This window comes from Oncorhynchus kisutch, linkage group LG13 (genome assembly GCF_002021735.2).
Source record: "Oncorhynchus kisutch isolate 150728-3 linkage group LG13, Okis_V2, whole genome shotgun sequence".
Taxonomy (NCBI): domain Eukaryota; kingdom Metazoa; phylum Chordata; class Actinopteri; order Salmoniformes; family Salmonidae; genus Oncorhynchus; species Oncorhynchus kisutch.
Window position 1 is genome coordinate 47,937,028 of NC_034186.2, and position 27,057 is coordinate 47,964,084.

Sequence of the window (27,057 nt, forward strand, 5' to 3'; positions counted from 1 at the left end):
ACACACACACACACACACACACACACACACACACACACACACACACACACACACACACACACACACACACACACACACACACACGCACACTCTACCCCTTTACCCCACAAACAACCATACACCCAAGTATAGTGTTTCCGCTATATTCATTTAAATCATTGCCGCCACTCCAAAAAGTATATATTTAACGGGGAACTGCACCCGCTGATTTGGCCTGTTTTTTTGGCTTACTGCCCTTGCCACCGCCTCTGTCACCCATCTTACAGAACCTTGCCCGCAGTGGTTTCACCCCACTCAATCACAACAAACAAACTGCAGATTGAGGAAGCTTTTATTTATTTATTGAGGGAAAATCCATTGACACCAGAGTCTCATTCACAAGGGATGCTTTGATCACAACAGACACAATATGAAACAAAACAGCGATCAAATTACAGAAAATTAACATGACCAATTACCATCAGTAGCCTACAGAGTAATATGAGAAGAAGGCAATTGCTGAATTTATGTAGATATTCTAAACTAAGTGGTTTGATATCTTTCAAATGTAGTAGCAGGTCCATTTAGAATAATCTACCCTTTACCATAGAAGTTATGGTTATGCTAATATAACAATGTGCACAATGTGCACCTGTCATTGTTGTTATCAGCCGATGCAGATACTGTGCCTATCAGCATTTTGTCAGGTGGTAATGGGGCTACCTTGACAAACATGTCAGTGGTCATACCTTTCTGTGTCGTGTCCCATATACAACAGGAGTTCCCTGATCCTGGTTCAGAATACACAGGGTTTCTCCCTCCCCATATTGACTGCCAAAAAAGACAAGACAAGTAAACGTTATCTAGTAAAATGTTAATGCTGAGTGCCAGTTCTCTCTCCATTCAGAGTCATCAGTATCAAGCATGTCTGTCGGTCTAGACTTCATCACATCATCTAGAAAGTCTCCATGTGCTGGCTCCATACATGTTTTTGTGAACACATAGAGTACCCACAGTCACTTTTCTATTACCAATAGCAGTTAGGATGGGTAATATCTGACACACAAACAAGTACTACGTAAAAGTTTGAAAAGGTCAGACTAAATCTACCTAATTCTGTTTTCCCCATCCACGACAGTTGATGAGAGGCAAGAGATGGTGAGGTGAGGGTCTTTGCCATAGCCCCATTTATGGGCATAGCAGCTGTAACTCTTGTCGTCTGGGGAAGGAGAGGAGGACCAAGGTGCAGCGTGGTAAGTGTTCATAGTATTTAATGAAATATGCAACACTAGACAAAACAACAAACACGACAAACAAACAGTCCTGAAAGGTGAAACAAAAACACTAAACAGGAAACAACCACTCACAAAACACAATGGAAAACAGGCTACCTAAATATGGTTCTCAATCAGGGACAACGATAGCCTCTGATTGAGAACCATACCAGGCCAAATACAGAAATAGAAAATCATAGACAAATTAACATAGACAACCCACCCAACTCACGCCCTGACCATACTAAAACATACTAAAACACGCCCTGACCATACCCCCCAAAGGTGCGGACTCCGGCCGCAAAATCTGAACCTATAGGGGAGGGTCTGGGTGGGTGTCTGTCCGCACTGGCGCGGGACGTGGACCCCACCATAGTTTTTCTCCGCCTCCTTAACCGCCTCCGTGGCCTCTTAAGAGCGGCGACCCTCACCGCCGACCTCGGACTGGGGACCCTAGCCACGGGCCCCGAATGGACGGGAGATTCCGGCAGCGCCGGACAGGTGGGAGACTCCGGCCACGCCGGACAGGCGGGAGACTCCGGCAGCTCCTGGCTGACTGACGGCTCTGGCAGCTCCTGGCTGACTGACGGCTCTGGCAGCTCCTGGCTGACTGATGGCTCAGGACAGACTGGCGGCTCTGGCAGCTCAGGACAGACTGGCGGCTCTGGCAGCTCAGCACAGACTGGCGGCTCTGGCAGCTCAGGACAGACTGGCGGCTCTGGCAGCTCAGGACAGACGGGAGACTCTGGCAGCGCTGGGCAGGAGGAAGGCTCTGGCAGCGCTGGAAAGGCGGGAGCACCTGTAGGGAGAAGACGGGAGCACCTGTAGGGAGAAGACGGAGATGTACACCGGCCCTAGGAGACGCACTGGAGACCAGATGCGCTGAGCCGGCTTCATGGCACCTGGCTCGATGCCCACTCTAGCCCGGCCGATACGAGGCACTGCAATGTACCGCACCGGGCTATGCACACGCACTAGGGACAGCGTGCGCTTCACGGCATAACACGGTGCCTGCCCGGTCCCTCTCGCTCTCCGGTAAGCACGGGGAGTTGGCTCTGGTCTCCTACCTGACTTAACCACACTCCCCGTGTGCCCCCCCAATACATTTTTGGGGCTCACGGGCTTCCAACCTCGCCGCCGTGCTGCCTCCTCATACCACCTCCTCTCAGCTTTCGCTGCCTCCAGCTCAGCCTTGGGGCGGTGATATTCCAGCCTGTGCCCATGGTCCCTTGCCGTCGAGAATCTCCTCCCATGTCCAGGAGTCCTGCGATTCCTGCTGCTGCTGCCCGTTACCATGCTGCTTGGTCCTTTCTTGGTGGGTGGTTCTGTAACGCTTGTCGTCTGGGGAAGGTGAGGAGGACCAAGGTGCAGCGTACAACGATAGACAGCTGCCTCTGATTGAGAACCATACCAGGCCAAACACAGAAATAGAAAATCATAGACAAACTAACATAGACAACCCACCCAACTCACGCCCTGACCATACTAAAACAAAAGACAAAACAAAGGAACTAAGGTCAGAACGTGACAGCAGCGTAGATCAGCTCCTGGCCCCTCAAAGATCTCTGTGTGTGTGTGTAACCTCCTAACAGTTATGTTTCTTCTCGTCAAGACCAGTACATGCAGGATCTAATTTCAGGCGTTTTTTTTTTTACGGCTGCTACGTTAGGTTACTATCAGTGGCCTCATGATGGAGTGTCCTTTTCATATGAGTCGAGGGAGACTGGCAACAAAGGAGGAAGTGTCACAATGGTACTTGTGTTGCATGACACACTTTTATTCTGAGGTCTTACCTGACAAGCTGTGAAAAATAGCAAGTGTACAGTGAATTAAGTTATATTTGGAGGTCGCTAAACCATTGCAATCACATTGCTGGACATGTTATGATACCAATTATTGCTCCTTCTGGTAGCTCCTGGCATCCGTTCATGACATGGGGATCAGTCTGGCCCACAACTGTGCACTTTGTCTAACAGAAAAACAGCTTCAACGGTTGTTATCATTCCTCAATTAAAGTTAGCTAGTACCACCATAGCTGCAACCAATATGTTATTGTGCCCTAGACATGGCTTGCACTGTTTTGTCTAAATTACACTAACTTAGAAATACTTCGAAATACGATGACATTGCTAAAGCAGGATAATAATTAGTAGGAAACAACTTTACCATTTTATGATGTCGTCAAATTTACTTTAGTGAGATAGCAATATTGTAAATTACGTTTACTTACAACATTTGTCAAAAATAGCTGCAATGCTAATGTTAGCTAGCTAAAATACGGTGTTATAAAAATAATGTTATTGTGTTTCCAAGCAAAATCAGAGTTGTATTGAATTAGGCTAACATTAGCCATCTAGCTAGGTGGGTAGCTAGCTAGGTAACTAGCTGGGTAGTTAAGTAGTTAGGTAGCTAGCTAGGTAGTTGGGTAGTTAATTAGGTAGCTAGCTAGGTAGCTATGGTGAGCAATGATAGCGATGATGATGATAATAATTATCAAAATGTACCTAACCAGATACATAACCAGCAGTCTATGGTCTAGCTATCGGTATACTTACCACCACTGGGACCAACAAACTCCAACCACGTATTCCGCAAGATAGGGTCCATCGGCTAGGCATGCAAATCATAGTTGGTCAATCCGTATAGCTAGAGCTTAAAAAGTTATTTGACATAGTAGGCTGCATTTTCACTTTTGGATGAATAGCGTGCCCAGAGTGAACTGCCTCCTACTCAGTCCCAGATGCTAATATATGCATATTATTAGTAGTATTGGATAGAAAACACTCTGAAGTTCCTAAAACTGTTTGAATGATGTATGTGAGTATAACAAAACTCATATGGCAGGCAAAAACCTGAGAGAAAATCCAAACAGGAAGTGGGAAATTTGTAGGTTTTGAACTCACCCCTATCGAATACACAGTATGGGTTATTTTGCACTTTCTACTGCTTCCACTAGATGTCAACCGTCTTTAAAACGTTGTTTCAGGCTGTGAAGGGGGGCCGGATGAGAGCTGTTTGACTAAGCGGTCTGGCAGCAGCCTCGTTCTCAGTCACGCGCATTTCACATGAGAGGTATCTCTCGTTCCATTGCTTGGAATTCTCTGGCTGGAACATGATTGAACATTTATGATAAAAACATCCTAAAGATTGATTCTATACTTAGTTTGACAAGTTTCTTCGACATGTAATATAACTTTTTAAACTTTTCGCCCGACTGGACCAGAACGCGCTTTTGGATTGTTTACCAAACGTCCTAACAAAAGAAGCAATTTGGACATAAATGGACATAAATGATGGACATTATCGAACAAAACAAACATTTATTGTGAAACTGCGATTCCTGGGAGTGCATTCTGATGAAGATCATCAAAGGTAAGAGAATATTTATAATGCTATTTATGACTAATGTTGACTACCCAACATGGCGGATATTTCTCTGGCTGGTTTGGGATCTGAGCTCCGTTCTCAGATTATGCTTTTTCCGTAAAGTTTTTTTGAAATCTGACACAGCGGTTGCATTAAGGAGAAGTGTATCTAAAGTTCCACGCATAACACTTGAATTTTCATCAACATTTATAACGAGTATTTCTGTGAATTCATGTGGCTCTTTGCAATATCACTGCATGTTTTGGAACAACTGAACATAACACTCCAATGTAAAATAAGAATTTTGGATATAAATATGCACTTTACTGAACAAAACATACATGTATTGTGTAACATGAAGTCATATGAGTGTCACCTGATGAAGATCATCAAAGGTTAGTGATTAATTTTATCCCTATTTGTGCTTTTTGTGACTCCTCTCTTTGGCTGGAAAAATGGCTGGGTTTTTCTGTGAGTTGGTGGTGACCTAACATAATCATTTGTGGAGCTTTTACTGTAAAGTATTTTTGAAATAAGACACTGTGGCTGGATTAACGATAATTTTATCGTTAAAATGGTGCCTAATACATGTATGTTTGTGAAATGTGATTTATGATATTTATGTTGATTTGTATTGTCACGTTCTGACCTTAGTTCTTTTGTTATGTCTATGTTTTAGTATGGTCAGGTTGTGAGTTGGGTGGGTTGTCCATGTTAGTTTTTCTATGATTTGCTATTTCTGTGTTTTGCCTGGTATGGTTCTCAATTAGAGGCAGCTGTCAATCGTTGTCCCTGATTGAGAACCATATTTAGGTAGCCTGTTTTCTATTGTGTTTCGTGGGTGATTGTTTTCTGTTTTCTGTTGTGTGTCTGCACCAGCCAGAACTGTTTTCGGTCGTTTCTCTTTGTTATTTTTGTTATTTCCGTGTTCATTCTAATAAATATGGACACATACTACGCTGCACCTTGGTCCTCACCTTCTTCCACCAACAACGGCCGTTACAGAATCACCCACCACCAAAGGACCAAGCAGCGTGGTAATGGGCAGCAGCAGCAGGAGCAGCACTATAAGGAGGAATGGACATGGGAGGACATTCTGGACGGCAAAGGTTGCTACACATGGGAGGAGATCCTGGCTGGAAGGGATCGTCTCCCATGGGAACAGGTGGAGGCAGCCAGGAGAGCGGAGGCAGCAGGTAAAGGGAGCCAGCGCTTTGAGGGAACACGGCTGGCAAGGAAGCCCGAGAGGCAGCCCAGGTAGGAGACCTGTCAGGTAGGAGACATGAGCCAACTCCCCGTGCTTAACATGGAGAGAGAGGGACCGGGCAGGCACCGTGTTATGCCGTGAGGCACACGGTGTCCCCGGTGCGCAGTTATAGCCCGGTGCGGTACATAGCAGTGCCCCGTATCGGCCGGGCTAGAGTGGGCATCGAGCCAGGTGCCATGAAGCCGGCTCAGTGCATCTGGTCTCCAGTGCGTCTCCTCGGGCCGGAGTACATGGCACCAGCCCTACGCATGGTGTCCCCGGTTCGCCAGCACAGCCCAGTGCGGGCTATTCCACCTCGCCGCACTGGCCTGGCTACGGGGAGCATTCAGCCAGGTAGGATTGGGAAGGCTCGGTGCTCGAGAGCTCCAGTGCGCTGTCACGGTCCGGTCTGTGGCAGCTCCCCGCACCAAGCTGTCTCTCCGTCTCCTTCTTACAGGTGCTCCCGCCTGTCCAGCGCTGCCAGAGTCTCCCGTCTGTCCGGAGCTGCCAGAGTCTCCCATCTGTCCGGAGCTGCCAGAGTCTCCCGTCTGTCCGGAGCTGCCAGAGTCTCCCGTCTGTCCGGAGCTGCCAGAGTCTCCCGTCTGTCCGGAGCTGCCAGAGGCTCCCGTCAGCCAGGAGCTGCCAGAGCCTCCCGTCAGCCAGGAGCTGCCAGAGCCGTCCGTCAGCAAGGAGCTGCCGGAATCGCCCTTCTCTCCAGAGCTGCTGGAGTCCCACGCCTGTCCAGTGCTGCCGGAGTCTCCCGTCCATCCGGGACCCGTGGCTAGGGTCCCCAGTCCGAGGTCGGCGGCGAGGGTTGCCGCTCTATAGAGGCCACGGAGGCGGGCTAAGAGGCAGACAAGGACTATGGTGGAGTGGGGTCCACGTCCCGCGCCAGAGCCGCCACCGCGGACAGACACCCACCCAGACCCTCCCCTATAGGTTCAGGTTTTGCGGCCGGAGTCCGCACCTTTGGGGGTGGGGGGGAGACTGTAACGTTCTGACCTTAGTTATTTTGTTATGTCTTTGTTTTAGTATGGTCAGGGCATAGGTAACCCCAGTCCTACACAGGTTAAAAGGCCTTTGAACGCATTGTGGGAAATTAAACAATGGAGCCCCATTTCAATGGAGGGAAGCGAAGTGTGCGGAGCTTGGAAAAAAGGGGCATGATTTGTTTACATAATTGTAATCCAAACCAAATCTTCATATACTCATTGTGACGCACTGAGGTGACCAACATTATCATATTTACACTTTGTAGTCACTTTTGATACTAGAATAAATGTTTGACTCATATCAATGCCACATAGGCCGTTTTTCAAAGGGATAAGTAGGTTTTTAGGGGCTCTTAAAAAAAGTGGTACCATTTTGTATCTGCGGCCAAGAAGAGGGCAACTAAAACGTTTGGTCGGAGACCGCGTCATTGGCCAGGCCCACTACCAGCCCCCCTACACTAACTTTGCCAAACCGGCTGAAAAAAAGAAGTACTTCTGGAAAAAGCACCTAAGCTAAACTTTGAAAATCCAAAAGGCACAGCTGTTAACTCAATTTGATCCACTCCCTCACTCTGTCCCCCTTGAAGCAACAGTAATGAGTAATTCATAAGCACAGGCCTATTTATGTTCTGTGGCTTAGCTACCGTCTTAAATTATAGGCTACCGGTATGCTGCTACCCATGAGAAAGGAAGTCTACAGCCTTTCAAAAACTTAGGGAAAAGCTGACCTTTGTACAGTGGGAAAATTTGATAATATTGTCTCGATTAAATCTACACGCAAAGTACATTTACCTCTTGAATTTATAATGCTTTATCTGTGAAAACAAGTAGAGAGTGATTCCATGCCAGTAAGGCCCAAACATATTTGGGGTATCTCAGATTGTTCTTGCAATTGGGAGAAAGGATGTTAGATATGCTTTTTACATTTGTAACATATAGCTTTTTTTTTTCTTGGTGAAATTGGCAATTTTTTGCCGTTTTTAGACCTATACATGCAAGTATATGCATTGAAGTTACAATAAATATTATGAGCACAACCAACACAGTGAATGGGACAATAGATTCAAAGGCAACTCTCTCTGCTGGTGATTTGCTGAATGAGCAATCCTAAAATCCTGAATATGCAGGCATTTGAATTCATAAATTCAACTATTAAAATTGCATTGACCCCCAAACTGTGTACCAGTAATATTATATCAGCATTGTTTAGCTGAAGAAAAATAGGTATTCCTCTTACCAACATCATTCGGGCATACAGTATCAGTCAAAAGTTTGGACACACCTACTCATTCAAGGGTTTCTTTATTTGACTATTTTCTACATTGTAGAATAATCGTGAAGACCTCAAAATTATGAAATAACACAGATGGAATCATGTAGTAACCAAAAAAGTGTATTTTAGTATTTTAGTAACCAAAATTAGATTTTAGATTCTTCAAAGGAGCCACCCTTTGCCTTGATGACAGCTTTGCACACTCTTTGCATTCTCTCAACCAGCTTCACCTGGAATGCTTTTCCAACAGTCTTGAAGGAGTTCCAATATATGCTGAGCACTTGTTGGCTGCATTTCCGTCACTCTGCGGTCCAACTCATCCCAAACCATCTCAATTGGGTTGAGGTTGGGTAATTGTGGAGGCCAGGTCATCTGATGCAGCACTCCATCACCCTCATTGATCAAATAGCCCTTACACAGCCTGAAGGTGTGTTTTGGGCCATTGGGCCAAATGATAGCCCCACTAAGCGAGCGGTATTACTGCAGAATGCTGGGGTAGCCATGCTGGTTTAGTGTGCTTAGAAATCTAAATAAATCACTGACAGTGTCACCAGCAAAGCACCCCCACACATCACACCTCCTCCTCCACGCATCACGGTGGGAACCACAAATGCGGAGATCATCCGTTCACCTCATCTGCGTCTCACAAAGACACAGCGGTTGGAACCAAATATCTCAAATTTTGACTCATCAGATCAAAGGACAAATTTCCACTGGTCTAACCAATACTCTTCATAATTTTAATGCTTCTGGTATTTTTGCAAATGACATAAGGGATCACTGTGCTATTGTGCCTATGTGAGAGATGGTACAATTCCTAAGCATTCACCACATGTCATTACGAAAAGAAACTGGAAGCGGTTTCATATTCAAGGTTTTTTACATGATGTATCTAGCATTGAATGGAATAGAATGGAATTAATCCCTGATGTTGTAACTAGACTTTTCTTCCTTCCACATTGCATTCCAGGATGTATGCAATAGGCATGTCCCTTTAAAAAAATCAGGATTAAGGGCAGAGAGAACCATTTGTTTACTGAGCAACTTACTAAAATCATAAGGGAATGAAATGCTAAAGCAAGAGGGTCTGGTTCGGTTGATGATTGGATGGCTTTTAACCGTTTTCAAAATATAAGTGTGGCTATGATCCGTAAATAAATAATAAGCTTTACGCATTGGCCTCATGGCCTTCGTCAAAGCTCTGACGAAGTCTGTGAGGCCGATGTGTAAAGCCTATTGGAGAGCGGTGATACTATCAAGAGCGGTGTGCGGGTTTCTTATTTTTTCTCATTTTATTCAACTGTTACCATGCACCTGCCAAAAAGATAGCTCAGATGTGTGAGAGCCTTTTGAATTAGGATCCGTAAATTGAAAGCAGACCACTACCTGAAATCTACTACGGATCATTTAAATTATCCATCAACATTATGGCAATTAGTGAAAGGTTGGGAGTGCAAAAAAGATACACAACTTCCCAAACAATTGTTGGTAGACACACAGATTGTAACTGAGAGAACCTGCATTCTGAAAGCCTTAAATCAGCATTTTCAATATGCAGACAGTTTATTTGAAAAGGTCAAAAGGTATCATTGAGCCCCCTATGAATTTACCTGACACCCCTGTGCACTCCTGCGCCAGGTTCTCCTTTTCATCCTTCTCTGTTTCAGAATTGCGTAAAGCCCTGAAATAAATTGATAGACAAAATCCCCTGGCCCTGATGATCTAGACCCCCGCTTCCTACGCCTAGCTGTAAACATCATTGCTCCACCCTTAACATGTATTTTGAACCTCAAGCTTAATGTTAAGGAAATCCCCAAGTTATGGAAATCTGCTTTTGTACTGCCTCTCCTGAAAGGTGGAGATCCTTCGCTACTTGACAACTATCGACCCATATCAAAATTGTCTGTACTGTCTAAGGTACTGGAGTCCTTAGTTAGTAGGCAGCTGAAGGCCTACCTCCAAGAAAACATAATCTTAAATGGAATGCAATCAGGTTTTAGATCTGGCCACACCACTGTTTCAGCAACATTGAAGGTTTTTAATGACATCCACTGTGCTCTTGACAAGAAGTTACATTGTGTGTCTGTCTTTATTGATTTGTCGAAGGCATTTGACACTGTGGACCATGCTGTGTTATTGCAAAGGTTAAAATGTTGTGGAATTACTGGTCATGCTCTAAATTGGTTTATAAATTACCTTTCAAATCGTACACAATGTGTAATGGCAGATGGTTGTGAATCTGAGTCCATAGAGTTGTGCTCAGGTGTTCCGCAAGGTTCTATTTTGGGCCCATTGTTGTTCATTTTGTATATCAACAACATTGGGAATCATATTAAAACAGCGGATGTTAATTTTTATGCAGATGATACTGTTCTTTATTCAAATGGTAGTGGTTTATCTTTAGGGAAAATTCCCAAAGAGCATTTAACATCATACAACATAATCTGTATGATTTAAAGCTGGTTCTGAATTTGGGTAAGACAAAATGCATGGTATTTTCAAATACCTGTTTGAGAGAATGCCAAGAGTGTGCAAAGCTGTCATCAAGACAAAGTGTGGCTACTTTGAAGAATCTCAAATATAAAATATACACTTTTTTGGTTACTACATGATTTCATAGTTTTGATCTCATCACTGTTATTCTACAATGTAGAAAATAGTAAAAAGAAAAAAAGCCATTGAATTGAGTAAGATGTCCAAACTTTTGACTGGTACTGTATATCATGATAACTCAATTTTTTTTTTTTATGAAGGAGTGGGCCTTTAATATTATTTAGGCTGGTATTATAATGACTCTTGTATTTAGTTTGCAGGCTGACACCATGCTGAAGATGGGCTTCCAGCAGCAGGTCCTGGAGGTTCTGGAGCATGTCCCAGAGGAGCAACAGACCCTGTTGATGTCCGCCACAATCCCCAAGGGCACAGAGGTGGCCCGACTGACCCAGGACCCGGTCTGCATCGCTACTGTGGACCAGAACCAGGACTGCGCCAACATTTGCCAGATTGGCATTTGTTTACATCCTTGTTAGAGAGCTATTCTTCTTTGCCAAGATAATCCATCCACCTGAGAGGTGTGGCATATCAAGAAGCTGATTAAACAGCATGATTATTACACAGGTGCACCTTGTGCTGGGGCCAATAAAAGGCCACTAAAATGTGCAGTTTTGTAACACAACAATGCCACAGATGTGTCAAGTTGAGGGAGTGTGCAATTGGCATGTTGACTGCAGGAATGTCCAACAGAGCTGTTGCCAGAGAAATGGATGCTAAGTTCTCTACCATAACGTTGTTTTAGAGAATTTGGCAGTACGTACAACCGGCCTCACAACCGCAGACCACATGTATGGTGTCGTGTGGGCGAGTGGTTTGCTGATGTCAACATTGTGAACAGAGTGTCCCATGGTGGGGTTATGGTATGGGCAGGCATAAGCTACGGACAATGAACACAATTGCATTTTATTGATGGCAATTTGAATGCACAGAGATATCTTTACAAGATCCCGAGGCCTATTATTGTGCCAATTATCCACCGCCATCACCTCATGTTTCAGCATGATAATGCACGGCCACATGTCGCAAGGACCTGTAGACAATTCCTGGAAGCTGAAAATGTCCCAGTTCTTCCATGGCCTGCATATTTACCAGAAATGTCACCCATTGAGCATGTTTGGGATGCTCTGGATCGAAGTGTATGACAGAGTGTACGGCAGTGTGCTCCAGTTCCCGCCAATATCCGGCAACTTCGCACAGCCATTGCACAGACAACATTCCACAGGCCACAATCAACTCTATGCGAAGGAGATGCGTCATCGCTGTTATCAAATGGACTCATGCTAGCCACAAGTTCTGACTGAGCTCAATTGTCATGAAACTCACATACAGTGATGAATTTCTCTCTCTTTCATACAAACTTTAAGAAATAACCAGGAGCGCCCACAATGTGTATTGTGCGGGAAGTGCTTGGTAAAAAAGTCTCTCAAAATGAACAAATTAATAAAACGACACGTCCTGACCAAACATCCACAGCATGATGGAAAACCCAGGGATTTTTTGTAGAACAGGGCAGAATGCTTCAGGAAACTGTGCTTCGACAGTGGAAAAGTAAGTCAGCTAGCAAGGCATTGTTGTCATTTGTTAACAGGTGTTAATAAGCAGAAATACGAGAGTAGTAGATGTCAGTTTCTCTTTCAAACAACCCCTGGCCTTTAAAAAAAAAATTCTCCCCAATTATTATATATATATTTTTTAATTAACCCCTTTTTCTCCCCAATTTCGTGGTATCCAATTGGTAGTTACTGTCTTGTCTCATCGCTGCAACCCCTGTACTGACTCCGGAGAGGCGAAGGTCGAGAGCCGCGCAGACTCCGAAACACGCTTCTTGTGTGTCTGCACTGCTTCTTGACACAATGCTCGCTTAACCCAGAAGCCAGCCGCACCAATGTGTTGAAGGAAACACCTTGCACCCGGCGACCATGTCAGTGTGCATTGTGCCCGGCCCACCACAGGAGTTGCTAGAGCGCGATGGGACAAGGCCAACTTGGCCCAACAAACCCTCCTCTAAACAGGACGATGCTGGGCCAATAGTGCGCTGCCTCATGGGTCTCCCGGGCGCAATGGGACAAGGACAACCCGACCTGCCAAACCCTCCACTAAACCGGACGACGCTGGGCCAATTGTACGTCGCCTCATGGATCTCCCGGTTGCAGCCGGCTGCGACACAGCCTAGGATTGAACCAGGATCTGTAGTGACGCAGCTAGCACTGCGATGCAGTGCGACACTCGAGAGGTCCCCAGGCCTTGTACACAGATAATTGCTAACATTAGCCAAAACAAGCTAGCTAGCACGATTGTGCAACCCTTAGTAACAGTACAGATTAAGATGAAAAATGATCAGGCCTACTGTACCTCATATTGTAGAAACTAGTCTAGGTTGGAACTGTCGTTGTTAAAATACAAGTAATAATTTTTATTCTGAACTGGAATAAACTTATTGAAGCAAGATGCTTTTTGAGGCAAACATACTCACCCAGTTCTGGGTTGCTCATCTACAGCAGGAAGCGAAATCCTGCCTGGCTGAGAAAGCAGAAGATGTTCTGATCCAGTTTGGCACCACATATCTACGCGAGTCAGGGTTCTTAACTCTGACATACTTAAAAAACAAGTACAGAAGCAGTCTCAATGCTGAACCTGACCTCAATGTTGCACTGTCAAAAACTGTGCCCAAAATAGACATGCTTGTTGAAAACTTCAACCAGCCACACACCTCTCATTAGGACTATGTGTGTGTGTGTTTTCTGGTCTACATCTGTGTGATGTGATCAATCAGTTTATTCCATTTCAGAATAAAAAATATGTATTGTATTTTAACAGCAACAGTTCTTACAGATATGTAAGAGTGTTTCTAATGGGGGAAAATAAACATGAATAGATATTTATATGGATATTTAATTTCATTGTTATTTGGTTTTGTCTATATTGCATTTGTTTTAGGTATAAGGGCAATGAAATGTACCAATATTTACATATAGTTGCATGTTTTCCTAAGCTTGGGTCCCAGGAAAACACAGAATTTCTCATTTGGTCCCAGGCTGAAAAAGTTCAAGAACCACTGGAGTAGGACCTTATGAATTTATTTCAAATGAACTATTTATATGAACTGTAACTCAATAAAGTCTTTGAAATTGTTGCATGTTGTGTTTATATATTTGTTCAGTATATATGAAAACTGTTAGTTTTTTCTTCAGTGTACTGGGAAATGTTCATTGGTCACTAAACAGAAGAAAATAGACTGAAACAGGGAGGTGCGTGTCTGCAAAATGATTTATAATGTTTTCCGTTGCATGCCCTCATGAACCCAACCCTGGTGTAGATTTTATTTAATGTTCATTTAAGTTTCCGGTTTGGTCAGTAATTTCTGTATAGAGTCATAAAGCAGACACTCTCGGAATGGAGTGTTTTTAAGTCTGAAAAATGGTCATTCCTGCTGTGTGAGGGCTGAGATGGCGCCGGAGGCGAGGGCTGCCGTCTTATCGGCTCTTCGCCAACCATGCTATTTTGTATGTTTTTTTACATTGTTCGTAACTTGTTTTGTAAATAATGTTGCTGCTACTGTCTCTTATGCCCGAAAAGAGCTTCTGGACATCAAAACTAAGATTACTCACCTCAAATTTGACGGGGAGTTCTTCTTCAATGAGTCCGACATGAGGGATATACTACAGACACCCAACCAGGCCCAGATCCCCGTAATTCTCTGGAAAAGGAAACGTAGGTTTCGTGGAAAGAGATCAGGATGCCTTGTGAGGATCAGCCGAAGAGTGGCTAATCTTCCCTTGCCTTTCGTTCTGCTAGCTAACGTTCAATTGCAGGAAAATAAATGGGATGAACTGAAAGCACGTATATACTACCAACAGGACATTAAAAACTGTAATATCTTATGTTTCACTGAGTCGTGGCTGAACTACGACATTAAGAACATACACCTGGCGGGTTATACACTCAATCAGCAGGACAGAACAGCAGCCTCTGGTAAGACACGGTGCGGGGGCCTATGCATATTTGTAAGCAATAGCTTGTGCACGATATCGAAGGACGTCTCAAGGTTTTGCTCGCCTGAGGTAGAGTATCTCATGATAAACTGTAGACCACACTGTCTACCTAGAGAGTTTTCATCTGTATTTTTTGTTGATGTCTACATACCACCACAGACCTAGGCTGGCACTAAAACTGTACTCAATGAGTTGTATTCCGCCATAAGCAAACAGGAAAACGCTCATCCAGAGGTGCACTCCTAGTGGCCGGGGACTTTAATGCAGGGAAACTAAAACAGTTTTAGCCAATTTCTATCAGCATGTTAAATGTGCAACCGGAGGGAAAACAATTCTAGACCACCTTTACTCCACACACAGAGACGCGTACAAAGCTCTTCCTCGCCCTCCATTTGGCAAATCTGACCATAACTCTATCCTCCTGATTCCTGCTTACTAGCAAAAGTGAAAGCAGGAAGCACTAGTGACTCAGTCTATTAAAAAGTGGTCAAATGAAGCAGATGCTAAACTACAGGACTGTTTTGCTAATACAGACTGGAATATGTTCTGGGATTCTTCCGATGGCATTGAGGAGTACACCACATCAATCACTGGCTTTATCAATAAATGCATCGAGGACGTCGTCCCCACACGACTGTACGTACATACCCCAACCAGAATCCATGGATTACAGGCAACACTCGCACTGAGCTAAAGGGTAGAGCTGCCGCTTTCAAGGAGCGGGACTCTAACCCGTAAACTTATAAGAAATCCCCCTATGCCATCAGATGAACCATCAAACAAGCAAATAGTCAATAAAGGACTAAGATCAAATCGTACTACACCGGCTCCGATGCTCCTCGTATGTGGCAGAGCTGGCAAACTATTAAAGACTAAGGGAAGCACAGCCGAGGGCTGCCCAGTGACACAAGCCATCCAGACAAACTAAATAACTTCTATGCTCGCTTCGAAGCAAGTAACACTGAAACATGCATGAGAGCATCAGCTGTTCCAGATGACTGTGTGATCACACTCTCCGCAGTTGATGTAAGTAAGACCTTTAAACAGGTCAACATTCACATTGCCGCTGGGCCAGACAGAATAGCAGGATGTGTACTCCGAGCATGCGCTGACCAACTGGCAAGTGTCTTCACTGATATTTTCAACCTCTCTCTGTCTAAGTCTGTAATACCAGCATGTTTCAAGCAGACCACCATAGTCCCTGTGTCCACGAACACTAAGGTAACCTGCCTAAATGACGACCGACCCATAGCATTCATGTCTGTAGCTATGAAATGCTTTGAAAGGCTGGTCATGGTTCACATCAACACCATTATCCCAGAAACTCTAGACCCACTCCAATTTGCATACCGCACCAACAGATCCACAGATGATGCAATCTCTATTGCACTCCACACTGCCCTTTCCCACCTGGACAAAAGGAACACCGATGTGAGAAAGCTATTCATTGAATACAGCTCAGCGTTCAACACCATAGTGCCCTCAAAGCTCATCACTAAGCTAAGAACCCTGGGACTAAACACCTCCCTCTGCAACTGGATCCTGCACTGGACGTCCCCAGATATCAACACATCCGCCACGCTGATCCTCAACATGGGGGCCCCTCAGGAGTGCGTGCTCAGTCCCCTCCTGTACTCCCTGTCCTCTCATGACTGCTCGGCTAGGCACAACTCCAACACCATCATTTAGTTTGCTGATGACACAACAGTGGTAGGCCTGATCAAAGACAAGGATGAGACAGCCTATAGGGAGGACCGTGTGGTGCAAGGACAACAACCTCTCCCTCAACGTGATCAAGACAAAGGAGATGATTGTGGACTACAGGAAAAGGAGGACCGAGCACACCCCCATTCTCATCGACGGGGCTGTAGTGGAGCAGGTTGGGCACGACAAAACCTATTCCCCCTCAGGAGACTGAAAAGATTTGGCATGGGTCCTCAGATCCTCAAAAGGTTTTACAGCTGCAACATCGAGAGCATCATTTAGTTTGCTGATGACACAACAGTGGTAGGCCTGATCAAAGACAAGGATGAGACAGCCTATAGGGAGGACCGTGTGGTGCAAGGACAACAACCTCTCCCTCAACGTGATCAAGACAAAGGAGATGATTGTGGACTACAGGAAAAGGAGGACCGAGCACACACCCATTCTCATCGACGGGGCTGTAGTGGAGCAGGTTGGGCATGACAAAACCTATTCCCCCTCAGGAGACTGAAAATATTTGGCATGGGTCCTCAGATCCTCAAAAGGTTTTACAGCTGCAACATCGAGCAACTGGTTGCGTTACTGCCTGGTATGGGCAATTGCTCGGCCTCCGACCGCAAGGAACTACAGAGGGTAGTGCGTACAGCCCAGTACATCACCGGGGCCAAGCTTCCTGCCATCCAGGTCCTCTATACCAGGCGGTGTCAAAGGGAGGCCTTAAAAATTGTCAAAGAGTCCAGCCACCCTAGTCATAGACTGTTATCTCTGCTACCACACGGCAAGCGGTAACAGAGCGCCAAGTCTAGGTCCAAGAGGCTTTCAGCTTCTACACCCAAGCCATAAGACTCATGAACAGCTCATCAAATGGCTACCGAGACTATTTTGAATTGCCCCCCCTGCTACTGCTGCTCTACTGCTGCTCTTTAATTATTTGTTATTCTTATCACTTACTTTTTTGGGAGGTATTTTCTTAAAACTGAATTGTTGGTTAAGGGCTTGTAAGTCAGAATTTCACTGTACGGTCTACTGCACCTGTTATATTTGGTGCATGTGACAAATTAGATTTGATTTGTAGCTCTTAAAGACTTCTCTCACTGGCCCATATTTAGAAAGCCATCACTGCAGCCCTGCCCCCCTTTCCAGAGGAAATGGGTGGGGCCCTAGCCATGACCTCGCTCCAGGAAACTAAGCAACGGTTTATACCATCTATACAAGGCAGGGAGCAGGAAGAGGCTGTGCTTTCATAAACCCATTGGAGAAATTGCATTACTGCCCAGTAATCAGACTATTTTTTGTTATACAGGGGGATATTGACTTGCACTCCTGCATTTTACCTGTTGTCCAACAATTCTGAAATAAAATGTAATTATCATGTTATTTTATAGGTTTAGTTTTGTAGGTTTTAGCAGACCGTCTTATCCCAAGCCACTTACATTACTTATGATGGCTTATAATAAATGCACAGAGGGGTGAAACATCAGCATAAAACACCAACAAGCATAATAAATCAACTCTTCCTTAGATGTAGGAAGAAATGTTTTTGTGACCGAGATGGCCATCATATTTTGTATAACACCACTGACCTGTGTGTTTATCTTGTATGTGCCCAGGATGGGAAACTGTACCAGCCTCCAGTGGTGGTGATTATAGACTGTAAGCTGGGGGCAGACCTGCTATGTGAGCCGGGATGTAGGTCATGGGCCTCAACACGGTGGCCATCCACTCCGACAAGACCCAGTGGGAACGCAACCGCATCCTCAAGGTGAGGCCAATGGCAGCCTTTGGTTCATTAGGCACCAAACAGAAGAAAACTGACTGAAACAGGGAGTGAGTGCCTGCACTGGTCCAGTAAGAAACACACATTTTCATTTTCTTTTGCAAAACATTTTAAAACATTCTCTTTTGCGTGCCTTAATGAACAAGACCCAAGGGAGGGGTATTCAGTTGAATGATCAAAGGGTTTCCCTAGATATGTTTCCCTAGGTCAATACCACACACACTAGGATCTAGGATCAGTTTAGCCTTTTACAGCATAATTAATAAGATTACATGGATAGTGGAGACCTGATCCTAGATCAGCGCTCCTACCATAAGATGCTTTATGAATACGGCCCAGGTCTGGCTACTATGGCTCAAAAAGTGAAGCAAGGCAAAGCTAGTGTACTTCCATAAAGAGTATGATACCTTTAATATGTTTTGTACTCCGTTCTCAGGGTCTACTTGAAGGGCACTTTGAAGTGATGGTCCACTGGTGTACTGGGCAGAGGGCTCAAACTGGTCAATGTCAAACTGGTGGTCTTTGACATCTCACCCAACATGGACAAGTATGTTCATCAGGTAGGTGAATTTGCAACTGTTGTTCATGGGAAAATCTGATGTGTTTTGTCTAATACCTTCTTGCATCTTGCACAGAATATTTTTTTGTATAGTATAGTCTACAAGTGTGTGTGTTTGTGTGTGTTGCCAATTATTCGGTGGTGACAAGCCATTTTAGGTGTCCGTCCTGTCACTCCTTCCTCACAGCTGAGCAGAGCAGGCAGACTGGGCCACTGGGGCACTGCCTTCACGTTGGTCAACAACATCAACAAGTGTCTGTCCCTGAAGGTGGTAAACTGGGTGAAGCCCACAGGCTCCCAGCTGCCCCCCCAGCTCCTCAACTCCCCTCACCTCCAGGAGCAGCAGAGGAAGGAAAAGCAGAAAGCCACGTAAAGTAGAGAGGATGATAAACACAGATGCACTTGTTATAGTTACTTTGTGTTTATATCTGGGTAATTTGTCATTTTTTAATAAATTAATATGAAAACTTGATTAAGTTGTCATTTGGATTTGACCCTCTTTTACATTCAATATGGTAATATACACAATATACTGTATAAATACAAAGTAGGTGGACACCCCTTCAAATTAGTGGATTCGGCTATTTCAGCCACACCCGTTGTTGACAGGTGTATAAAATCGAGCACATAGCCAAGCAAACACCATAGACAAACAGTAGAATGGCCTTACTGAAGAGCTCAGTCACTTCCAACAAGGCACCGTCTCATAGGATGCCACCTTTCCAACAAGTCAGTTCGTCAAATTTCTGCCCTGCTAGAGCTGCCCCAGTCAACTGTAAGTGTTGTTTATGTGAAGTGGAAACGTCTAGGAGTAACAACGGCTCAGCCGCGAAGTGGTAGGCCAAACAAGACGGACAGGACAGGACAGCTGAGTGTTGAAGCATTTAGCGAGTAAACATTGTCTGTCCTAGGTTGCAACACTCACTACTGAGTTCCAAATTGCCTCTGGAAGCAATGTCAGCACAAGAACTGTTCAGCGGGAGCTTAATGAAATGGGTTTCCATGGCCCGAGCAGCCGCACAAGCCTAAGATCACCATGCGCAATGCCAAGTGTTGATTGGAGTGGTGTAAAGCTCGCCAGTGGTGTAAAGCTCGCATTCTCTGGAGTGATGAATCACGTTTCACATTGGCGAATGCCAGGGGAACGCTACCTGCCCCAATGCATAGTGCCAACTGTAAAGTTTGGTGGAGGATTAATAGTGGTCTGGGGCTGTTTTTCATGGTTCAGGCTCCTTAGTTCCAGTGAAGGGAAATGTTAACACAACATCATACAATGAAATTCTATACAATTCTGTGCTTCCAACTTTGTGGCAACAGTTTGGAGAAGGCCCTTTCCTGTTTCAGCATAACAATGCCCCTGTGCACAAAAGGAAATGGTTTGTTGAGATCGGTGTGGAAAAACTTGACTGGCCTGCACAGAGCCCTGACCTCAACCCCATTGAACACATTTGGGATGAATTGGAATGCTGACTGAGAGCCAGGCCTAATCGCCCAACATCAGTGCCAGACCTTCCGAATACTCTTGTGGCTGAAAGGAAGCAAGTCCTTGCAGCAATGTTACAACTTTTAGTGGAAAGCCTTCCCAGAAGAGTGGTGGGGACCAGCTCCATATTAATGCACATGATTTTAGAATGAGATGTTCGACAAGCAGGTGTCCACATACTTTTGATAATGTAGTGTAGTTGTGCATTTTGTTGAGACGATGGATCTAGTTTCAAGCGTGGAAATACTGCCATCTACCTTTTAAACACAGGCTCTGCATGTATTTTGTTCCGCTGTGGACGGTGACGTAATATGTGTCTAGCCAATAGCACACCACTGATAGGAGTTTGAAATCGACGCGGGGCAGATGTCAACCACTTCAGTGAAATGGTAAACAAACTCAGAAGAAATTGTTAAATTCTTCGGTTTTGAGAAGTAGCTGGCAAATATAATTGTGAAAGTCCGAATTATATTAACGTTTCACGTTTACTTATTAAACTGATCAGATTATCATTTTCAGCTTTGCAATGTGTTATGGACAGTTAGCTAACGTTAGCTGGCTAATTTAGCTAGCTAAGCTAACGTCGTACACCAACTAAACGACCAAATAAAACTGCATGCATTGTTGTCTAGCCAGCTCATGTCCGAATGATCCATTTCTTAATACAACTAACGTTAACTTTAAACTTTTTGCAGGGGAAGATGTCCACTTTCATTGATTTGTCTACAGGATAACGTTGGTAACATTTTTCTTTTTGAATTGACGAAAGTTTGTAATACATTTATTATTATTTTTTAAATAAACTCAGCCATGTCTTTATATTCGACATCAGCGAAAAAGCACACCGCTTTTTATGACAATTTCTTGACATCAAGGGTTCCTGACATGAAAGACCAAAAAGCTGCGCGAGGAATGATCAAAGGGGACGATACGAAATTATTGACATTGGATAAAACCAAGGAGATAAACACGACCTATTTGAACTCTGCACTGTCAAAAACCGGAGGTCAGAGGAATGGCACCCCCGGTCGAGGGCGTCTCACTCTACAGAGGAAAACGGGTACGAACGGCGACACTGTGATGAGTGAAAATACAATGGAACTCACTCAGAATAGGACACCGGTACCCGAGAAAAGACTCACGTTGCAACGCAGAACCAGGACAGGTTCAATTGACAAAAGCGCAAGTAATGACACCAGCAAAGCAACAGAGAGCTCGAGACAACACTGGGTCAGCGGTACCGACTCTCATCATTACAAAGTTCTCTCTGAATCAAACCCTCGAACGCCTGTTAGTGCAGTTGTATTGCGGTCATTCAGTTTGAGGGACAGCTCATCTAGAAGTAAATCAAGAGAAGCTGTTCATCTTTTAAACACTCCTTCTAAAGGAGTCAAACTATTTGCACCAAAACAGCCAGCAGCCCCGGGTAAAGTAGATGTGACAAAACCTGAGGATCATACCAGAACTTTTTCAACACCCACAAAAATGACTCCATTCGAGAAAATCACAGCAAAGAAGGATGCCTTTGAGAGGTTGGCTGGGAAAGAGATCCCAAAAGTGGTGGCAGTAAAAACGGTAGGCCTAGAGAGGCCGAAGACACACGCACAGGTGACTGTGGAAGCTGCAAAGCCTGTTGCAACTCCCCATACTAACAAGTTTCTGGTCAGTAGTCAAAGAGCAAACGTGACCTCCAACTTGCTGCCCGGGCAGGTGAGAAAGTACTCAACCCATGGTGACCTGACCATGGCTAGGTCCTCGACTCCTGCGCCTACCTTCTCCACCGAGCTTTTGCTCCCACCCAGTGCGATGCTAAAGCACGAACAGGGTACCCTGAAAATGGAGAACAGTGCCGTGACAGTTGCGGTCAGAATGAGGCCATTCAACACCAGGTATAAATATGTAGCATCTGCTTGTGATAAATTGTTAATTGAAATTGCATTCAGCCAGCTCTTAACAACATTTTTATTGTTTGGAATAAATATTGCTGTCTTTGAACTTGTATTCTACTAATTTGTTTCTACAGTTATCCATAAATAGTGACTTAAATAATGACAATGAAATGTATGCCTTCATTCATATTCAGGGAGAAGACTGAGAAAGCATTGCAGGTGATCTTCATGGATAACCAGGAGACTCTTGTCCAACATCCAGACACCAAGCAGAGCTACTCCTTCACGTATGACTTCTCCTTCTGTTCCGTCGACAAAAGCGACCCCGGCTTTGCCAGCCAGCAGACGGTGTATGAAAAACTAGCAAAGCCACTTCTGGAGAGGGCCTTTGAGGGCTTCAACACCTGTCTGTTTGCATATGGCCAAACTGGATCTGGGAAGTCTTACACGTAAGGCTCACTCCCACAACTTGAAGAAACAATCAAATCGTATAATGTATTGGTTCTAATGCAAGGTTTCCCAAATTCGGTCCTGGGCCCCCACCTGGGTGCATGTTTTGGTTTTTGCCCTAGCACTACACAGCTAAATCAAATAATCAAAGCTTAAAGATGAGTTTGTTATTTGAATCGGCTGTGTAGTGCTAGGGCAAAAAACAAAACGTGCACCCAGGGCTAAGATTAGGAAACCCTGGTCTAATGTAATGTTCCTTTGTGGCGCAAGCCTGGTAAACTGGTTGCATCCATATGTTCAATTGGACTATATGTTCTTCTGTTACTCTCCTGCAGTATGATGGGTGTTGGGGAAGAGGCAGGTGTAACACCAAGATTCTGCGAGGAGCTCTTCTCTAGGCTGTCTGTGGTTGATAATCAGGAGGTACCCTATTAGCTATTAATTCAGATCATATTCCTACCAAGTTGCACATATTGTTGACTCTGTTCAGTTATCATGCAATGCATTTTTATGTGGCTGTCGATGTATTACAGGTTACATGTCATCTGGAGATGAGCTACTTTGAGGTGTACAATGAGAAAATCCATGACCTGCTCATTGCCAGGAATGAACAAAACCAAAAGAGGTGGCCTGTGAGTAGGACAAACTCCCTAAAGATAACCGATATGAATTGAAACATGACATTTCAATCCTGACATTTCTATTGAATGGCCCTATGATCTGTGTTGTTTCTCAATGCCATTTTACATCAATGAGCTTAGTAATGACCAAATGCTCTGTTTTTGTAGTTAAGGGTGAGGGAACATCCAGTCAACGGGCCTTACGTTGCTGAGCTGACAACGTGAGCAAGCTTACTCTTTCCATTCTTATCTTGTTACATGTAATGATGGATTGCTAGTGTTATGGATTCACTCACTGACTGACTATATGTTTGCTCACAGGAACGTGGTGAGCTCCTATGCGGACATTCAGGTAAGTTGCTTTGCAGACACAATTTCTTAACACTGGGCCACGTTCAGTTGCCAAACATGGTTGAACGTTGCAGATAGAAATGCCATTAATGGCCTCCCGAGTGGCGCAGTGGTTTAAGGCACTGGGTTCGAGTCCAGGCTCTGTCACAGCCGACCGGGAGACCAATGGGGCGGCACACAATTGGCCCAGCGTTGTCCGGCCTAGGGGAGGGTTTGGCCGGCAGGGATGTCCATGTCCCATCGCGCACTAGCGACTCCTGTGGCGGGCCGGGCGCAGTGCATGCTTACACTGTCGCCAGTGTAAGCGGCGGGCTGCGACAGTGTAAGCGGCTTCCGGGTTTAAGTGAGCCTTGTGTTCGTTTGTGTTTTCGACGACACACCGCTCTCGACCTTTGCCTCTCCCGAGTCCATACGGGAGTTGCAGCGATGAGACATGACTGTAACTACCAATTGGATACCATGAAATTGGGGAGAAAAAAGGGGTTAAAAAAAACAATATAAATGCCATTAATAGAGCATTAACAGAAAGGCATGTCTGTCTACATGGCATATTTCTATCTGAACGTTCCGAAACGTGTCCTGCTGAATGTTATGTAGCGAGCTCTTACCACTTTTGAACACTGCTCAGTAAATGTGTGGTGAATACACACTCTTACCAGGGTTGGCTGGAGCTTGGGAACAAGCAGCGAGCCACTGCAGCCACGGGCATGAACGACAAGAGCTCCCGATCCCACTCCGTATTTACTCTGGTTATGACCCAGACCAAGGTGAACTACCCGCCCTGTCTCTTTGTGTGTGTATGCTGTTAGCGTTACTTTGTGCATCTAAATGCATATTATCCACCCACTGATGACCAATTATTTGTTTCTTCTGATGATGATCTGGGTCTGTTTGTCTTGTCCTTTTGTGTTTGTGGTTCTTCGTGTTTCTGTTTTTATGCACATTTGTTTCATTTGTGTGTCGCTCATCTCCTTTTCTGTTTGAATACACACATACAGCTAACTGCGAAAATAAAGGAAACACAAACATAAAGGGTCTTAATAAGGCAACCACAATCCAAAACAGCTTCGATGCACCTTGGCATAGATTCTACAAGTGTCTGGAACTCTATTGGAAGGATACGACATCATTCTTCCACAAGAAATTCCATCATTTTATGTTTTGTGTTTGGAGGTGGAAAACACTCTGGCGTCGCTCCAGAGACTCCCATAAGTGTGCAATTGGGTTGAGATCTGGTGACTGAGACTTCCATGGCATATGGTTTACATAATTTTCATGCTCATCAAACCATTCAGTGACTGTTCTTGTCCTGTGGCTGGAAGCATGGTCATCCTATGGGACCTTAGTAGCTAAACTAATGGCATGCCCAGCATTTTTATATATCACCCTAAGCATGATGGGATGTTAATTGCTTAATTAACACCTACTTTGTATCCCTCATTTACTCAAGTGTTTCCATTATTTTGTCAGTTACTTGTATGTTTTGTGTGTGTGTCACTGTTCTCCCTTTGTCTGTGTAGACTGAGTTTGTGGAAGGGGAAGAACATGACCACAGGATCACCAGCAGGATCAACCTGGTGGACTTGGCCGGCAGCGAACGCTGCTCCTCAGCCCAGACCAGCGGAGACCGCCTCAGGGTAAGCACTGGTAGTTGGACTTGATTTCTTCATCCTGCTCTCGCTGACTTCTTGTCCGACTCTCACCCGCTCCTGCAAGAACTGGTTCGGAACCCGACGGCCTGAACCTGAAGGTTTGGGCGAAATAGAATAGGAGAGCGGACATTTGCACTTGACTCGATATACATTTGATTGACTTTTATGAGCGGGACGATTTGCACACAGTAAAATAAATGTGTTTATAAATATTTATTTCCAGTCAATGTCGGAGCCTAATTATAGCCTAGCTATCATATGTTTAGGAAGTTAATTTCCTTGAATATACAGCCTTGGGCAAAAGTTTTGAGAATTACACACATATAAATGTTCACAAGGTTTGCTGCCTCAGTTTGTATGATGGCAGTTTTCATATACTCCAGAATGTTATGAAGAGTGATCAGATGAATTGCAATTAATTGCAAAGTCGCTCTTTGCCATGCAAATGAACTGAATCCCCCAAAAACATTTCCACTGCATTTCAGCCCTGCCACAAAAGGACCAGCTGACATCATGTCAGTGATTCTCTCGTTAACACAGGTGTGAGTGTTGACGAGGACAAGGCTGGAGATCACTCTGTCATACTGATTGAGTTTGAATAACAGACTGGAAGCTTCAAAAGGAGTGTAGTGCTTGGAATCTCTGTCAACCGTGGTTACCTGCAAGGAAACACGTGCCGTCATCATTGCTTTGCACAAAAAGGGCTTCACAGGCAAGGATATTGCTGCCAGTAAGATTGCACCTTAAAATCAACCATTTATCGCATCATCAAGAACTTCAAGGAGAGCGGTTCAAATGTTGTGAAGAATGCTTCAGGGCGCCCAAGAAAGTCCAGCAAGCACCAAGACCGTCTCCTAAAGTTGATTCCGCTGCGGGATCGGGGCACCACCAGGACAGAGCTTGCTCAGGAATGGCAGCAGGCAGGTGTGAGTGCATCTGCACGCACAGTGAGGCGAAGACCTTTGGAGGATGGCCTGGTGTCAAGAAGGGCAGCAAAGAAGCCACTTCTCTCCAGGAAAAACATCAGGGATAGAATGATATTCTGCAGAAGGTGCAGGGATTGGACTGCTGAGGACTGGGGTAAAGTCATTTTCTTTGATGAATCCCCTTTCCGATTGTTTGGGGCATCCGGAAAAAAAGCTTGTCCGGAGGAGACAAGGTGAGCGCTACCATCAGTCCTGTGTCATGCCAACAGTAAAGCATCCTGAGACCATTCATGTGTGGGGTTGCTTCTCAGCCAAGGGAGTCGGCTCACTCAAAATTTTGACTAAGAACACCGCCATGAATAAAGAATGGTACCAACACGTCCTCCGAGAGCAACTTCTCCGAACCATCCAGGAACAGTTTGGTGACGAACAATGCCTTTTCCAGGATGATGGAGCACCTTGCCATAAGGCAAAAGTGATAAATAAGCGACTCGGGGAACAAGACATCGATATTTTAGGTCCATGGCCAGGAAACTCCCCAGACCTTAATCCCATTGAGAACTTGTGGTCAATCCTCAAGAGGCGGGTGGACAAACAAAACTCTACAAATTCTGACAAACTCCAAGCATTGATTATGCAAGAATGGGCTGCCATCAGATGTGGTCCAGAAGTTAATTGACAGCATGCCAGGGCGGATTGCAGAGGTCTTGAAAAAGAAAGGTCAACACTGCAAATATCGACTCTTTGCATCAACTTCATGTAATTGTCAATAAAAGCCTTTGACACTTATGAAACACTTGTAATTATACTTCAGTACTCCATAGTAACATCTGACAAAAATATCTAAAGACACTGAAGCAGCAAACTTTGTGGAAATTAATATTTGTGTCATTCTCAAAACTTTTGGCCACGACTGTACAACTGGGTTGTGCTTTTCCGCCTATGCATATAGCCTTCAGGCTATTTAATTG

At 44.7% G+C, this 27,057-nt stretch overlaps 1 protein-coding gene across 1 annotated transcript in view; it reads left to right on the top strand.

Annotated features, from left to right (window-relative positions):
- The first annotated feature begins 20,481 nt into the window (after positions 1-20,481).
- LOC109902249 (kinesin-like protein KIF14) overlaps positions 20,482-27,057 on the top strand; it is a 60,993-nt gene continuing 54,417 nt past the window's right edge. The window contains exons 1-9 of the mRNA XM_020498458.2: positions 20,482-20,587; positions 20,894-22,087; positions 22,282-22,536; positions 22,873-22,960; positions 23,071-23,169; positions 23,326-23,378; positions 23,479-23,509; positions 24,168-24,275; positions 25,029-25,145. Coding sequence (XP_020354047.2) covers positions 21,009-22,087; positions 22,282-22,536; positions 22,873-22,960; positions 23,071-23,169; positions 23,326-23,378; positions 23,479-23,509; positions 24,168-24,275; positions 25,029-25,145 — 1,830 coding nt within the window. The 5' untranslated portion in view covers positions 20,482-20,587; positions 20,894-21,008. The remainder of the gene's footprint in view (positions 20,588-20,893; positions 22,088-22,281; positions 22,537-22,872; positions 22,961-23,070; positions 23,170-23,325; positions 23,379-23,478; positions 23,510-24,167; positions 24,276-25,028; positions 25,146-27,057) is intronic.